The sequence below is a fragment of the Periophthalmus magnuspinnatus genome, chromosome 4, assembly GCF_009829125.3.
Source record: "Periophthalmus magnuspinnatus isolate fPerMag1 chromosome 4, fPerMag1.2.pri, whole genome shotgun sequence".
NCBI classification, from domain to species: Eukaryota; Metazoa; Chordata; class Actinopteri; order Gobiiformes; family Gobiidae; genus Periophthalmus; species Periophthalmus magnuspinnatus.
This window is the reverse complement of record NC_047129.1, coordinates 7,967,817-7,984,768: the sequence shown is the minus strand read 5'-3', so window position 1 is coordinate 7,984,768 and position 16,952 is coordinate 7,967,817. Positions and strand designations below refer to the sequence as shown.

At 38.8% G+C, this 16,952-nt stretch overlaps 2 protein-coding genes across 4 annotated transcripts in view; one reads left to right on the top strand and one right to left on the bottom strand.

Annotated features, from left to right (window-relative positions):
• The window catches only part of LOC117370343 (ras-specific guanine nucleotide-releasing factor RalGPS2-like), a 65,401-nt gene that overhangs the window by 35,891 nt on the left and 12,558 nt on the right, over positions 1-16,952 (top strand). The window lies entirely within an intron of this gene.
• Positions 578-16,492, bottom strand: angptl1a (angiopoietin-like 1a). Its single transcript, XM_033965741.2, has 6 exons — positions 16,285-16,492; positions 5,682-5,924; positions 4,956-5,576; positions 2,650-2,843; positions 1,099-1,369; positions 578-953 (listed from the first exon to the last, which is right to left on the bottom strand). The coding sequence occupies exons 2-6, from the start codon at positions 5,869-5,871 to the stop codon at positions 766-768; spliced, it is 1,464 nt and encodes a 487-aa protein (XP_033821632.1). The 5' UTR covers positions 5,872-5,924; positions 16,285-16,492; the 3' UTR covers positions 578-765.

Below are 16,952 nucleotides of genomic sequence, written 5' to 3'. Positions count from 1 at the left end.
TTGTACTTCTGTGAAGAGTGTTCTATTGCGTTTAATGGATTAAAATAATACAGACAACAGAGGTGTATATGAGGAATGTCCAGAACTAGATTATCCATAAATACATTGATAAATAACAGAAATGGCAGAGCAACACATCTGTGAACATTTGGCCTGAGCAGATGAACACCTCTTAAATTAACTGAAAAATAAAGCCACATATTTACATACTTAGGGCACCTCTGCCATAAAACCTTGGATAAAAAAATCATATTTTTCCATGATCATAGTTCATGAGTGCAGAAATCTTCCAACATTATCAGGCAAAACAAATGCAAATGGGATATCACTCACTCATTCATACGTAGTCATTGTTGGTGAAGTGTCTTTCGTACAACGGCAGTATTGAATGCTAGACATGGGGACATTTTGGTGGACATATAACTTTGCTAATGGTTGGCAATAGCCGAGTATATGTAATGTCCACAATTAGCTGCTCAGAAGATTGTCTTTAAAACATTTTCCCCTTTTATTGCAAATTACAAACTGCCTTAATTCTAGAGAATCTTGATGATCGATTATTTCTACAGAATCTTGATGAATCTGGAAAGCAGTCACTACTTAGCCAGGATGCAGCCATTAGTCTCCATTTTGGTTAGAGTCAAAGTTGTATCTTTGGAATTTGAAGGCCTGCTCCTGTCTCTGAGAATCTTTACTTTACAAGATGAATGTGCTGATAATTAGTACAAATGTCCTATAGGTATTTGCTTCCATCCCGTGTAAATTTTAGTCGATTGGTCTTATCATGAGGCGAACTGATTTGAGAGAGTAGTATCCTCCCCCGTACTCGGCCCAGAAGACCCCATCCTGAAACTTGCTGCGGTAGACCCCTCCACTGTACCAGACCCCGTTCAGGTTGGTTTGACCACAGGCATTGTACCACCAGCCACCCTTATGGAAGTGAGCACAGTTACCTAAAGAAAAGACAAACTTAATACTTTATGATGTATTTGATTGACATTACTTCAAACACAAACTCGTATGTATAGCTTTTAAAGAAACAGCTTTAGTAAATTAATTAAATCTACATAGAACAACTGCATGGGGCATTGGTCTCACCAGTAAATGCGTCTTTATCCCGGTCCAGTGTGGTGAACTGTTTCCCGTTATTGCTGGTGAAAGAGTCTCCTGCGTTGCCCTGGTACGTTCCCAGTCTGAGCCGGTATCCTTCACTCTCCGACTCCAAACGGAAACTGCTGTACTCCGCATAGACCTTCTTCCCTGTCCAGTCCTCCAGCTCAATCATCAGCCTATAGTCTCCTTGTTTGGCCAAGTTATAGATATTGTCTAGTCCCAGCCAATGCTCCCCGTCAATGTTGCCAAATCCTTTCTGATGGTGAGAAAAAGTCAATGAAGCACACTAGCATAAACATCATCGCAGTCAATTGACACCTGGGTTTAGCACTTGCAGTGCAGTTAGCCAAATATCATGTTGGCCAAAAGACACAGGCAATAAGACAGTGATGTGAATATGATTTCACTGTGGAAAACTGACTTGAGATGTGGCTTAATGTGTTTCCTATTGCAATTACAGACTGATCAGGCTGATCAGTTTATAAACACTGTCACATTAAGTGAAACATCATATGTGGGTGGCTGTAATGTTATGCCCCATCTGTAATGATCAAACCTGCAATTCATATATAGCACTAATTTTTTCCCTTGGTGGTATTTGGGTCCTCTCCAGTATTTGTTTATTAGGCACAATTTAATTAAAGCTTAATTATTAATTCAGCCCAGTTTTAGACAAGGATTCTGGTTGAACTTCTTGGAAATCAAAATATGTTCTGTGTTGCTATTGTTAACATCTCACAAGTGCATTGAAAACCTCACATTGTTCTAAAGTGAGAGCAAATGCAGTTTATACAGTTAGTGCCAGGAGCAGTGACACATTGATCCTTTGAGTTTGTGGAATGATTTGAGTAGTTTTGGCTGTGACAGACACAGCTTTTGAGGTTCAAACCACAGTCACCCAAATATTAGCGTTAGCTGTTTTGTAATTCCATCTAGTGGGTCTTCATTTCTGTTTTAGTACTTCCAAGTCTAACCAGGGACCAAAGGCAAATGGAGTATAATTTCCTCTTTGTGAGAAAAGGAAGCCCACTAAAGCCTTTTGTGTATTTAATGTGTAGGTTCTTGGCTGCAACTTGAGTGTGAGGCCATCCACTCACAGGCTGTTTACATTGGCGCACTTTGCACCCAAATGAGCTGTTAAGATGTGATACCAAAAGCTGTGATTATGTCTTACAAATGTTTAAACCACATCCATGGTTTTCAGTTTGTTAGTCTAAATCCCACTATTTTCATAAAAATCCAGGGAATAAATTATACTGAGATCACTGGTGACTGGTAGTTCTAGTAATCTTGATTTAGTTTGGTCCTTTGTGGGATTCCTGTGCTCTGATTTTGGTGTTTACATGATTTTAGCCTTGTTTACATATTGTTTAATTCTCCATATGTATTGATATTGCCAAATACAACGCAAGTGCTGGTTTAGTTTTTTAAGCTGGTTCTTGATTTCATTTAGCTTCTTAAACAGTATTTGGTATTTTTCTTTTATGTGGTTTAAAAAGTTTGCTAGATAGACTATGTCTGATCACGTTTACATGCCTTGTAGTTCTCCCAGTTTCTGAAGAAGTTCACAGAGCCATCCTTTCTGCGTTGTAGCACCGTCCAACCCCCATTGTCCAGGCTGTGTTCACACCAGGCCTGAATGAGCCGCTCGCTGCCTTCAGTCTTCAGCAGGTACATCCCACTCGTGCTGTGCCCCGCCTGACGCACCTGGTAGCAGTCTTTGAACGGACCTAACCGAGAGGAGAGCAGGGTTACCAAGAGTTAGAAATTCATACAGACGAGATACAGTAATACAATAACGTTAAATATTGTGAAATAAAAAATAAATGCAATATGTAGCCTAGTCTCCTAAAAGCAAGTAGCTTCGCAGGCAGGGGGCTTCACAAAAAATTAATGATTTGACCAACCGAAAATCAAATTATAAAGTGCCACCCGTCAATACATTACCCATATTTTAACTGTGTCAACCTAAACTCATTGAATAAGGTGTAAAAGGTAAGACTAACTTATACTAGAGCCAAATTAAATAACCTACACCAAATTTGGTATCGCCCACAACATCTGCAAATTTGCCTGCAAAGTAAGAACATTGTTCTTGGTGTAGTTCTGTTAGATTGAAGTAACATAGCTGATTTGGCCATAACATTAAATTTGCAATGATCTTGTTTTCAAATCAGCAGAAGTTATAAACAATTGAATTTCTCTTAATTTGCTGTTCCTTCTTTTTGATGACATGCACTTTTTAACTGCATATGCTAAAGTCATCATCATTTAAGAAGGTGCAGACGGCACAGAACCCAGCCTGTGTTTGAATAGATGTATCACTGTGGTTACATTCCCCAAAAGATGTTTCCTTTTATATGTATTGTCCAACTCTTCCACAGTCAGAAAACATGCAACCGTTGCGGAAATTAAACAAAAAGCACAATGTATTGCAGATGTAGTGGAACATGACTAACAATTTGGGGTTTTAATCAAATTGTTAGATGATGATGATTCCATTCTAACTCCCTCTTTGAATCCTTTAACGTAGGTCTTTTTTGTCCACATGTAATGATAATATTACCATCTCCCATCTTAATACTAACAAACATGGTATTGCAGCAATGGACTCAGTTCCATTTAGTATCACTTTCTAATATTGCACAGCTGTATCATTAGATTATCATAGCATCATTAGCAGCAAGATCTTACATGTCACTGCATTTCCTCTGTTTTACTTTTGTGATCATTAGTTAAGTAGCATGAACACTCGCTTTGTATAAGTCATATTGCTAGAAACACATGAGGACCCAGAGTATAACCCCAACGCAGACATCCAAAACAGCTTATATTTCAAGAACATTCCATCTGTACTGTCAACTGATGGGGTCCCTGGGTCAGTGTGTCTGACTTGATGTAAAATTTCAACCCTTGGAGCAATAATGTCTTTAAAAGGGTACTTTGTTCCATATTGTGGTTAGACTTGTTTATTTATAGTTGGTGAACCTGTACTATGTCAGCCTTAAGTAGCCTGCGGTGAACTCTGGCCTATTACCCAATTTGTAACTCTACAAAAGGGAAGGAGATATTTCAGCTGTAGACAGGGAGCTATGTCTTTTACAAGTTGTGTATTGGTTAGAACAAGACCAATGTTTTTATGTTGCAAAAGGTTGGTCTGACCTGTTAGTTGTTTTTTTGGAAGAAGTTGAATGAGGAAAGTTTGTTTACTATAAAAATTGAGAAATGCCTAGAGATGCTAACAGCAATCTGTAGCTCATCATTTATAAGGCATCTATCTAGTGCATAATGAAATCTTTGTTTTTGAACTTGTAATGTTATTGGAGGACTATCCCTTTTCATGTGTGTGTGTGTGTGTTTTTTTTTTCTTTTAAGTTGTCAGTTTGTGAATAATGTGCACGTACTGTCAGTATATCCTGCCATAGTGCAGCCGCCAGTCAAAATAGAGTTACCCCCAAAGTTATTCAGGAGCCAGCCACTGCCTTGAAAATTGGTTTCACGTTGAGCATGATATTCTTCAGATGTGAGGGCCTTACAATAACAATATATCATAGTATTGTTGTCATAGTCTGGGATCCATATTGTATGAATTTTTCATACATATTACACTTGGATCTCTTGGTCTCCTGTAGTGACTGAAATAGTGTTCAATGAGATTTTTTCCACATTTTATAGAATTTGGTGCATATGTTGTTTTTCCAAGTAGGACAAGAAATGCATGATATCACTGCTGCTTCAACTCACCAAAGATAAGACAAGATATGTTTAACTAACTGTTTCCATATTGTAAGAATGTGTAAACTGTTCATTGTTGATGACTGTGTGAGTTTGTTAGGCTGTACCATCAGAGGTAAGGGTGCCGTCTGGAGCTGGATTATCCCCTAAAGGACTCGCGGTAGGAGAGTTCATTCGGGACCCTCGGGGGAAGGCCCTGTTGTTGCTGTTGACTCTCTGTATCTCATTGTTGAGGCGGTGATTGACAGGTATGTTCTGGGGCACCACCTGGACCAGTGGTGGGACAACAGGCAGCTCACCGCGCCCTATGGTTCTCATGCACTGCTCCTCCAGCGCAGTGATGAGAACAGACTGGTTGTTGACCACAGCGGCCATGTTGGCATAGCGGGATTCCAGCTCCTTGTAGCGGGAGGCGAGCCGCATCATCTCTGAGGTCACGTTCAGTACGCGGTTCTCCAGCTGGGCCAGCTCTAGAGAGTTGTCCCGCTTGCGGATGATCTCATGCAGCAGCTGCATGTAGAGCTGGGTCACCCTGGAGTTCATGTTCCTGCTCTCCTTCCTGAGCAGCTTCATCTCATTCACCAAGTTCCCATCCACATCCACCACCAGCTGCAGTGTCTCGATCTCACGCCGCTGTTTGCTAAGCACTTCCCGCACATCTGCAATGTCCATACGGGTCACCCGGTCCTTGTCTGGCTCCGGGCCTGTGGTGCTGGCACAGATTGGGCCTGTTGACAGATATGAAATATTAGGGAGGTTGTACAGGGAAATGAGAGAGTCAAACACAGACAGATATATGGCTCAAACTAAAGCCGAAGAATAACTTTGTGGACCTGTGATCCTCTGCTCAGGCACCAGGAATGTATAGGAACATTTTTTAGCATCAGGATCTGCGGGAGCTCGTTTCCTTCGCTGCAGTGATGGCTCCCTGCTCCTGTGGGCTTCCCTGGAGGTCCGGCAGTAACTTTGATCCCAGACGGAGAGGCAGAGCAGGGAACATAGAGCCCACATCAGCCCCTGCATATCTGCTGCTGCTCAGGACGGATGCTACAGGGCTACTCCAGTACCAGGCCTCACTGAAAACACAGAAAGAACTTTAGTCAGAAATGTTCATGTAAACACATTCAATGTTTATTAGGCTCGCCTGAGTGCATGCAATTAGTACCACATGACTTAATCAAATAGTATTTGACGTTACAAATGACAAATACACAGACCATCAGCAACTGTTTAGAAAATGGTTCCCTCTGACTCCAGTAGCACATTAGTCAGTTCATTGTTTCACATGGAGCTGTTTATGGAGTGAAATATGACTGCTTTAATCCAGCTCAAAGCTGAAAGTCTGCTTTGTGTCCTGGCAGACTTACTTCAAGTTACAAACTATTTCTACTGTTTTGTTGCATATTCGTCGTACTATGCTACATGGTGTGTTTACTAAAAAAAAACCTCACATACAGCTTACTGAACAATCAAGTGATGCATGTTATCATCATATTAGTATTCAATGTTTTTATAGGAACCAGGCTTTGATATTGGCTGTGTTTACTTAAAGATTCAAAGCAAACTCTAAAAGAAACTGGTAATTTTGAAGATGATTTACATCTTCAGTCTCTGGACACTAAGCACTTCAGCTGTGAGTGAATATACCATAAGAATAAGTGTGTTGATAGCCTCCCCTGAAACAGTGTTGCCTGTTTCCAGCTTTCGACTCAGAACAAATTGACCTCATACTCTCCACGTCCCCTCCGAGGCAGCACAAATGAGCTCCCCCTGTGAATCCTGCTTCATTCATCCAACTGGAATTTACAGCGAAGTCCACCAGGCCCTGTCTGTGTTTCATTTAAGATTTATTAGAAACATGCAACCAGCTAAAAAGGGTTATTCCACTAAGTTTACATGCACTTAACACTTAAACATTTCCCTTAATCTGACTATATTATATATCTGTCTGTGACCTACTTCTGCTGAAAGCAAAATATTGACAAGATAATTCAATATTTGTCATTCATCAGATCTTAACCAGGACCAAAAAAAGGATTAAATCATGTTCAAACTAGATAGATGGGATAGGACCACATTTTAGGACAATACCATTACTAAAGTAGTAGCAAGGACCAAGAAAAGCGGAAGGAAATTAGCATAACATTTAGCGTAATACCTCTGAAACATGTCTGAAAATCCACTGGGTGAAGTTTTGGTGAAAACTTAATTACTTGCATATTTATTTTGAATTGTTAAATAAAACCTGCATAGTAGAAACCCAACGATGTGTTTCAGATGCATTATCACAACAGGAGGATCAAATAAAGCTGTGAAACGTTTGTTCATTTACATATTATGGATGGATGTATATGCGCACCCTTTTAATTATGCTGTTTCTCATTTATGTCCATCGCTAGGGACTCCATAGATGCATACTGCTCTAGTTAGCGTTCCAACTTTAGATTTAGCAAGAGCTGTCTGACTGCTCTGATCTACTTCTCTCCTCATCTTTTCTTCTTCATATTAAGTTTCCATGCTTCTTCCACAAGACGTCATTGTGGTTCATAAGGAATGCTCGTACTCTGTCACTTGGAGCAACTGTAAGAATAGGCCCAGGTTCTGTTACATAATATAATTAATGTGTGCAGTTGTGGCAAGAGTGAAATATTATTAAAGTAAAGTAAAGTATGTTTGTCCTTCTACTCATTTAGTAACCACAAAAGTATATTTTTCATGAAAAATCTCCTAGGTGAAAGTAGGGTGAGTGCATTACTTTTTTTTACATTTTGTAATTGGGTACAAAGAATATTTACTGTTGCTTTCCTCCAGAGTCCAAGAGCTTGTGTGTCCATCTATTTGACGGAATGTCAATCTAGAAACATAATTCATTTTCATGGCTGTGGGGGTTTCCAGTCAACAGTGTATGATGCTGTTGCCAGTTACTGTATTCTTGTTGAACTCATGTCTTTAATGATTTTAGCAGTAACATCAGTGTGCCTTTCTTCCAAATGTCTTTCTTCTTTTTCTCTAGAAATCATTAGACCTATTCAACATTATAACATAGTCTTAATCTACAAACCACCAGTGCCTCTTTAGGGGGTAAGGATATAGAAAGTGACTTTACAGCTAATCCATCAAGCGTCACCCCATTTATTAATATTTGGACGTCATCTTGTTCCCTGGCTCAATCTGCCTCCTTCCACTGAAACCATATTTCCTTTCATTTTGTGCTGTGGGGCTTGCGTAGTGCTCCCTCATTTTCATGAGACGTTCAGGAAATCAAAGGTATTCTTACGACCACTGAAAAGTCACAAGTGTGTCGTCAAGGTTTACAGTGGTTTCTTTGAACAAGAGTTTGTATTTCGGGCTCAACAAAACAAAATGCCACATCCCTGCCGATTTTTGTGGCTAGAGGGGGACACAGAGTAAAAAACAAGACTCCACCTTTGTAAGAACAAGTTTATGATTGTGATGCCTTTTAAAATGTATTCATCCCTGCAAAGGATGAGGACATTACGTTCAGAAATAGAACAATTTTGGGCATATTTCTTTATCTAGCATGGCATAGCATAGCATTGCAAATAATCTAATATTAGCCAAAATAATTTTAACCTATCAACACATCTAAAACCTAACCACTTGTCTCATCTGTATGGACAAGAGAAGCAAGATGAGGAGTTACAGTCAGTGTAGGGCTAATAAAGCACAGCGATTGAAACCCCAGGGAATTTCTGAATGAAACTGGGTCACCTTCCTGTCTCCGCATCTTGAACATATCTTTTGGGCTTAGTCACTTTATTGACTGCATTCCCACAGCATATGGCAGATCTCGCCTTCATTTAATGGCATGCCTGTCTATACCTCCACTTATCCACTTGTCACCCTAAATCCTTCTAAATACTTATAAATATAACTAATGTGATAAATGATAGATAGATGGATGTAATTTTTCCACTTTATAATAAGTCACTGTAAATCACTGTTTCAGTTGGCTTCGAGCAGCTGTTAATGTGTGGTGCATTTGTTATGACTTAAAGGCCTCCTCCCATCTGTTGTGTGTTTTGGCAATAGTTTAAACTCCATTCACCTCCTGAGTGCACGGCATGGTCCTCTCTAGAGTAATTATAATAAATGGGCAAGAGTTTAATTGTCCCAACTCCCTACTAGCTGTATCCTCAGTACTCTGATTTTGTGCAATTTCACGATTAAGGACACTGTAATTATGTTTAGGCTACTTCAGGAAAGAGCATTATTCTTAGGTTATCTCACTTCTTCCCACATGGCCACCTATACTGCCGTAGCCGTCAGGGCCAGCAGAGCCTTCTCTGTAAAACTAATGATTTTATTACATCAATTAAATAACAATTTTGTGTTTTTTAGATCTAAAATTCTCTCAACATAACACAACACTAAATCTGATAGGATACTCAAATTTATTTTGGAAGTTATACCGGGAGTTTATAGGAGTGCAAAAGGGTGCATTGCAACCTCAGTTAAAAATCCACCCTCATGTCAGGGACCTAAAAAAAAATGCCACTTAAAGGAAGCGTATTATGTTTGCACCCCTTTGAAACTGGAATGTGCCCTTATTCAGTTTGTTCTGCACCCGGGCCTGGCTATATGTTCAGAAATTCCCTCTTTCCTTTGGTCGTCTGTCTCCAAGCAGCTGACCCTAGTGTTACAACTGACCAATCACATTGTCCCTTTGCAGTTGATTGACAGGTAGACACTTGCACTGGTGCATTGGCTTAGTCCTGCCTCGACCAGTAGCCTGGCCACCAGTTGGCGTCATATTGTTTGTTTGCCTGAGTGACTATCACTAGCTTTGAAAGAAAAAGACAGAACATGCTTTCATTTGAACTTTCTTTTTGGACAAATAATGGATTATTTTTCAAAGAGGACCAGTTTGTTTGGTACACAAGTTAGTTGTAATGAAATGGCCTGGTCGTTTTAGATGCTGTTCTGAACAAGGATTTACTGACAGTCGGATCTCACGGAGCACACAGTGAACAAAATATTGTATTCATGGATTTATGCTTCCATGGTTAGAGTATCAGATGCCGACATTTGTGAGTGAGGTACACGTGTTATCATACGGTCTATGTGCAGTAACTTGGATTATAGCCTAATGAGAGAACAGAACGTTAAAGTGTGTCCATTATAGTTGTGTCTAGTTGTTGACAGTGATGTGCTTGTGCATTCTTACTCGACATGTGTACTTGTGTGGCCAGCTGATGCATTGTGCTGGGTATTTTATGCTGAAGCAGTAGGGTAGTCCGTGTAGTCATCAAAAGCTGTAATATTGTGCAGTATCAGCAGTGTGCATGTTCTATATGCATTAAACCAGTTTGACTCAGCTGTCTCCAATGCACCTCTGTAGGTGAGTGCATGGGCTAAGAGGCTGTAGAATTATGGTCACTGCATTCATTGCAACCTATAGATAGTTGTATCTGTGAATCTGGACAGCTGGCCCATGTACCAAGGCTTTGACCTGTCACTGGTAAACGTATTGTTCACCTCTTGATTACAAATTGGACCCAGTGCTTCTATTTATGGTCACTGAACTGAGCTTAAAATAGCCCCTGTCCCTTTTCTTGGCCTGTTTTCAATCATTTATATCATTAGACTGATATGTTTGTGCTGCAGACAGCTGGTAGCCCTCACTTAGAAAGCTTATTATCCACAACTTTTTGGATGTTTTGTCTAGACATCTAATGGGACTCTGGTAGCCCCTTGGACTGCAGGTCCAGCCATGTGTGATCAGTTTGTATAACTAAACAACTCCAGAAAATGCCTACACTTGGATATTTGGTTTATACTATTTCCGTCAGTTTCTTGTTACTTACTTTGGTTGAAATGGTCCAGAGTTTTGCCCCTGAGGCTAATGCCAAGAACACTGCATAATTACGTTCTGTATGTTATAAGGAAATGCCCAAACAACTCATTAGGTAACAAAGCTAATGCTAAAGCTAGTAAGGAAATTGATTGTTTTTCTTCATTAGTTTGGTCCAACCAAAGAAATACAGAGGTGAGTTTTGGCCGACACACTAAAGAGCGGCTGAAAGTTTAGGTTTGATTTTGTCCCCAGACCCAATGTAAATGTCTGATATGTGAGTGGCCTTCATGGAATAATGGTGATTCTGTCTTCACTTTCCTGTTTCAGATTTTTGTTGTTGTCATCGTATTCATTATGGGTCTAATCATCCATTCATGCTAATGTGTGGTTTCTGTATATCCGTAAATAAAACAGTAGCTCATGGCGTTCTTGAGCTATAATCAAATGGTTGGTCTGCTGGACCATGGGTTCTCAAACAGCAGTGGAGTCTTTGCGTAATTTAGGTCTGGATTAGGTTTAGTCTTGGCTCGTCTCAGTTTAGACCTCAGGTTTAATTTGTTTTGGTTTATATACTGAGACCAGGTTTAGTCCTGGTTTGGTTAACTTAGTATTTCTTTGTTACACTTTTCGGTAATGAAGACTGGCTTCTGCCTACACTTTCAATTGACATCATTGATGCCAGGTTTTTGGTTTGGTTTGAAGATCTTTGGTCATGGCTCATCTCCTACTGTGATTTACCAATGCTGATGTCAGTCTACAGGCTGATTGATTACTCTTCAACAAGCAGGGGAGAAATACTTGGGGAAAAAAACTGTATATTTCTGTTTTTTCATAACCAATGTATTTCCCAGTCACAAAATCCCTTGCTTCCACTCTGCTGTGCAAGCTCTCCCATCTGGATCCTCACACTTTCCCATTGCAAGTCCAATATGTCCAAAAAAAGCACATCACATCCATCACTGTTCAGCAAAGAACTGGCGAAAACAAGATAACAAAATGGGATGTGTTTTGGGGAGTCGTGAAGCAAAGAATCAATAAACACTGGCTTTGTTTTACATGTCAACATTTGGGTCATATGTTCCAGGATGCTCGTCCTTTTTTTTTTAATATATATATATATATATATATATGTGAGGACTGTATTCAGGGGATATTTAGGTTAACAGCATGAGTGAAAGGTTACTAAGAATACTGCTTTTAACAGAAAAATGTATAAGACCTAAAAATGCAAAATCATTTTTACAGAACCACCTTTGCTTTGTTACATTGCCTTGTTTCTTTTATTATAACTCATTGTGGTTATAATTATGTTCATCTTATGGATCGAAGAAACAAACATCTGTGTAATTTTGTCAGTGGAGGTTTAGAGGATTTCTACATTCACATATTAAACAAGACATGTCTCCAGATAAGTTTAGGAGATCATAATAAAAATCTAAACAAAGTAGTATAATATAGGACCTTTTAAGTTACCTATACCCATAAAAAAGAGAAAGAATCTCCATAAAAGCCAAAGATAAAGCTGAATGAATTAAAAAACAAAACAAAAAAAAAGGCAGCCATGAGCACATTTAGTAACATGTCAATCAATGCTAGAGAATCTTGCCTTTGTGCCACTGACTTGTCTCTTTCCTGATGCATATTATTATTAGACTAGGAGCCCCCAAAGCCCCACGGCACTGCGCCCCCATCTGTTTTCCGTCTGCTGTAGTCAAACTCCAAACATGTGGGTTGATGTTTGGGGTCAAAGGTCAACATACGAGGTCCACTGTGAGTGTGCAGGATTAAGGTGCAGTTTGGCCCTACCCTTCCTGTGTCTCTCCCCCATCCTGAAGTACTGCCATCAATTGGCCTTTGTAGAGGGAGAGGGTTTGCCAACATATACAAACAGCAATGCACAAACAGTAGGGACTTGTGCTCCCAGGATCCACCAGGACGACGCTATTTTTGCATCTATCAAAACCTTCAAGATAAGGACCATCACCCTTCCAACATCCTCCACCAGGACACGCAGGACATCCTTGTGCCACCCCCACAAAAACACATATATAATCAGTCATTGAATTAATAATATCAAGCTTATTATGAAGTCAGCAAATGTAAAAAAAAAAACAGTAAACCAAACCATAGTAAAGAGATTTTGTAGAAATTGCTGGGGGTGTGTGTGTGTGTGTGTGTGTGTGTGTGCGCGTGTGCGCAGGTTTTTGTTTGGGGTTTTGTTTTTTTTGTTTTGTTTGTTGTTGTTTTTTCAGATCAAATTAACTTGTAACATGACACTCAACTTTGAACCAACACATGCTGCTGCTTTGAAGGAGTGTCGGGACAAAGTGGAGAGCTAGGGGTGACAAATTTAAAATATTGGTTCCACATGTGTGGCTGGACTGTCTGCAAAATCCAATATCAAATCTACGTGCAATTCTGGTTTTATCTTCCACTAAGCCACACTTCGTAAAGCCTTCACATGTTTATTATTATTAAAATCAACATTGAAAAACACAACAGTCATTGCTGCTGGCTGGCCCACTTATGTGGCCTCTCTTGACCTCTCCATTGACCCAATTGGACCTCGGCTGACCTCTCCACTCAACTGTTTTCAATCCCTCATTAGTGGGATTCTCAAGAGGCGTCACCATGCAGCGAATCTGTACTTTTACGTAATATTCCCTTTGAGTTCATTTATTTGAAGAATGTGGCCAGCATTATGTTGTGCTTGTGGTTGTGTGTTTAACCGCTTGTGGTCAGCGCTGCTCCAGGGATCTACCTTAGTGTTTGTCTATCTGTGTCACAGCAAAGGGTGGGTTTTGTCGGGGTACATGTACTCTGTTACATTTACCTCTAAACAAACTGTATATTCTGTATTTTTTATGTTATAGTATATAGTTTTTGCTGTATGTATGTTCTAGTAGTGGGTGTAGACATATGTTGATTTGTAAATTAGGACTATCTTTTTTTTCCTTATTTTTTAATTAGTTTGGAATAAAATTGTAAAGAGATTTTGTTTGAACAGATGATATTGATGCCAAAAATTCAAAACCTTTTCAGGCTCAAATATACTACTCCTTACTGCAGTGCTTTTGACATACATACTTTTTACATTTATAACCCGTACTTGTACCTCTGGTGATAGCATCAGTTAATGTTTATGACTAAAGATAAGATCACCGGAGTTGTCTGTAGTCGTGTGTCTGTGAAGGGTTGACATGCAGCCTTGGGTTAAACTATATGCTATGATTGGCTGCTTGCCCACTGCCCTCCGACCACGGTCAGCTGGTGCACAGTTTGAGAATGCTATTATTCTCCCACTGAGTTACAGTATGTGACAGCCTTGTCCTCTATACTAACAGGCATCTCATGCTCTACCTGGTTTCACCATTTTATAGGCTTGTCCAGGGATTGTTAAAATTTTCAAGTAAAGAAGGGTTCAAAAGAGATTTCTACTGTGATTTACAGTCTAAAGGTGAAAGTTAAGGGTGTATGAATTGGCTGTAATAACCCATAACAAGGTTTCATAGTTTCAGGTGAGTGCTAAAGCTAATGCTAAGCACACAGTGTCCTGGATATTTCTCAAACAGATGTGCGTTTATCTTTGTTATGTTCGACTTTCTTTCCCTGGCTGAATTGTTTAAAGTCATTGAGATTTTGATTTATTACATGCAGTGAGAACAAGAAAGCCAGTGAAATGTGTTTTATGGTTTTGCCAGTAACTTGTTCTACCTTTTTGACTTTTTTAAATGCATGTGTGAAGTTGAGGTGGGTAGGATAGCCAAATGATGAATTCAAGTGAGGGCAGTTTTAGAAAAAAAATAAAAATAAATAAATGATCACAAATGCAAAAAAATTGGTGAAAACTTGAATTATTGATAAACCTTTTCTGTAATTTGTTTTGTAGTATTGCAATCTTAATACAACAAATATATATACAATTACTGGGAACTTCTAATATAAAAAAGTGAGGACACAATGAGTAATTTTCATTCATCACTTATTAAAGCAATTGTAAAGACTATTGATTTCATTCCTATAAACAAGCCATAATTGTTTTCAATTGCGAGTTTCGTTATTCCAAATAATTTGTTTTGAGTATTGACATACAATTAAAATGGAGATTGTTCAGTAAGTTTTCAAATGAATGCATTGGACATTGCCTCTACCCTCCTCAGTGTTGTTGAGTGTCTGAGATGTGTATGCCCTCCCTTGTAGTGATGGCTTGCAATGTTCACAGATGTGGCTTTGTTGGGAACAGGGTATTTTCCAGAGATCCCAGCAAAAGACCGTGACATAAGTGAAAACATTTGGCGATAATGATAGTGGAAGTGATATGAAAGTGCAACGCATTGATATTATTAAAAGTTCAAAGTGCTGCTCAGATAGGAAGTGATTATTGGGGTTTTTGTCATTAGAGTTGGCTCTCTGATATCTTATATGTCCTTGCTTAAACATTTTATCTTTCAACTTACAATTGGGTTAAGTCAAGGTTTAAGTGCCAAAAATGTTTAAGAAAGAGACAATACAATATGAAAATGGTTGAAGCCATAGGAACTGGTAATGGCAGTTGTAATAAACTACACAATTGGCTAAAATGACTAATTTGTTTAGCATTTGTATGGCAGCATGTCTTAAAATACATCTTTTAAACATTCTTGAATCAGAAACGGAAAAATAATAATTTCTTTTACTTTGACAAATTGAACGATTAATTTAAAGCCGCATTCATCAAAACGTTTGTTTGTTCTGCTTATCTGTACATGATCTCATTTCTATAGTGGCCAGCGCTGAGTGCCATGTCACCACCTCATTATGTCTAATATTATTGATCTAACCTTCAGTCCTGCAGGTTAACTGGGCCCTCCTGTCAGACGCTGCTGTATTGGGAAACCCAAAGCCAAGAATAATATACACAATTCACCCAAAATCTCTACAATCTCTACCTCTGATCAGAGCTGTCTGTTCCAACTGTTTTTTCAGGGAGGCAGCGGTGATGTTGTCCTACTTTTCCTCTCTTGTCAACTTCGTCTTTCTATAGCCGAAGTTTTAAGTATATATATATATATATATATATATATATATATATATATATATATATATATATATATATATATATATATATATATATATATATATATATATATATATATATATATATATATATATATATATGGGTTTTTTTTGTTTTTTTTTAAGAGTTTTTTTTACAGTTTCTCAAACAGCGGTACTGGCTGATTTTGATGTACATGGACTTATGTTGGAGGCATCTTTGTGCTGTTCATGTATTTTTTTATTTTTCATTTTATACAATATTAAGTTAATTCCTGGTTTAGCTCTATTTAGTTGTGATTAAGCCCCGGTGGAGTCATATCTAAGCCATTCTTTAACCCTGTATGGTCCTGATTTTTAAAAGTTTTTTCCTGGTTTGGGTCTTGTTTAAACCTGTCCTTCTATGCTTAATTTATTTATTTTAATTATCTATTTGCCTATATCCTTCTGTTACAACAATTAACGGAAGAAGCAAATATTTCTGTGTTATCACAAAACCTACTAACCTCTATAACCTCTCAGCCAGAGCCCTTCCAGCTGTTCAGACATATGCACACACTAAACAAAGTACTCCAAATATCTACCTTGTTATTTCAAGTAGTAGTACTCGCTCCCTTTGATTGCCTCTTTCACGTCTGTAGGGTCTTCATTGCGGTGCGCTCTAGTCCACAGTCCTCTTTTAGTCCTTATACCCCTCTGCTCAGCTGTCCTTGGTATGGGGCATGGTTCAAAAGCTGGATACTTCCAAACATCACACTGCGCTCTCACAACTGATGCCTTGAGTTTTTCACAAAGGAGGAGGAGAGGAGGGAAGAGGGGGTGAGGATGGGGGTGGGGGAGCATAAGATTGTGCGTTTTTTTTTTTTGTTTTTTTTTTTTCTTGTTGAGTGGTCCGGCCCACTCTGATGTCACCCTCATGGAAAAAGACTAGAGAGAGAATAGTATAAGTGGGACAAGTGGTTTTCTAACCTCCGAAAACACGAAAAGCAGTTTGTTTATTGTTTAAATTTGATTCCCATAATCCTTGATTTCCTTGCAGTGGGAGTTTCTGTGAAGTTTGCTTTGGAGCTTGAAAGGACATTCAGACAGGGGTATAGTGAGATAAAGTAGATTTTATTGAAAGTGCTTTTACGACATTCATTATTATTATTTTATGTATTTTAATATATAATAAATTTTGCATACGTAATTGAGTGGTATTCATTGGGTTAAAACTGTGACAATGTGATAATTGCTTATTATAGCAATTATC

What these genes read in the sequence shown, in the direction of transcription:
- angptl1a (XM_033965741.2), bottom strand. Translation starts at nt 5,871, where the DNA reads ATGCAGGGGCTGATGTGGGCTCTATGTTCCCTGCTCTGCCTCTCCGTC. An exon ending in GCCTGAGCAGAGGATCACAG is followed by an intron (nt 5,577 to 5,681) that starts GTCCACAAAGTT and finishes ATCTGTCAACAG; the next exon opens with GCCCAATCTGTGCCAGCACC. An exon ending in GAAACTGGGAGAACTACAAG is followed by an intron (nt 1,370 to 2,649) that starts GCATGTAAACGT and finishes TCTCACCATCAG; the next exon opens with AAAGGATTTGGCAACATTGA.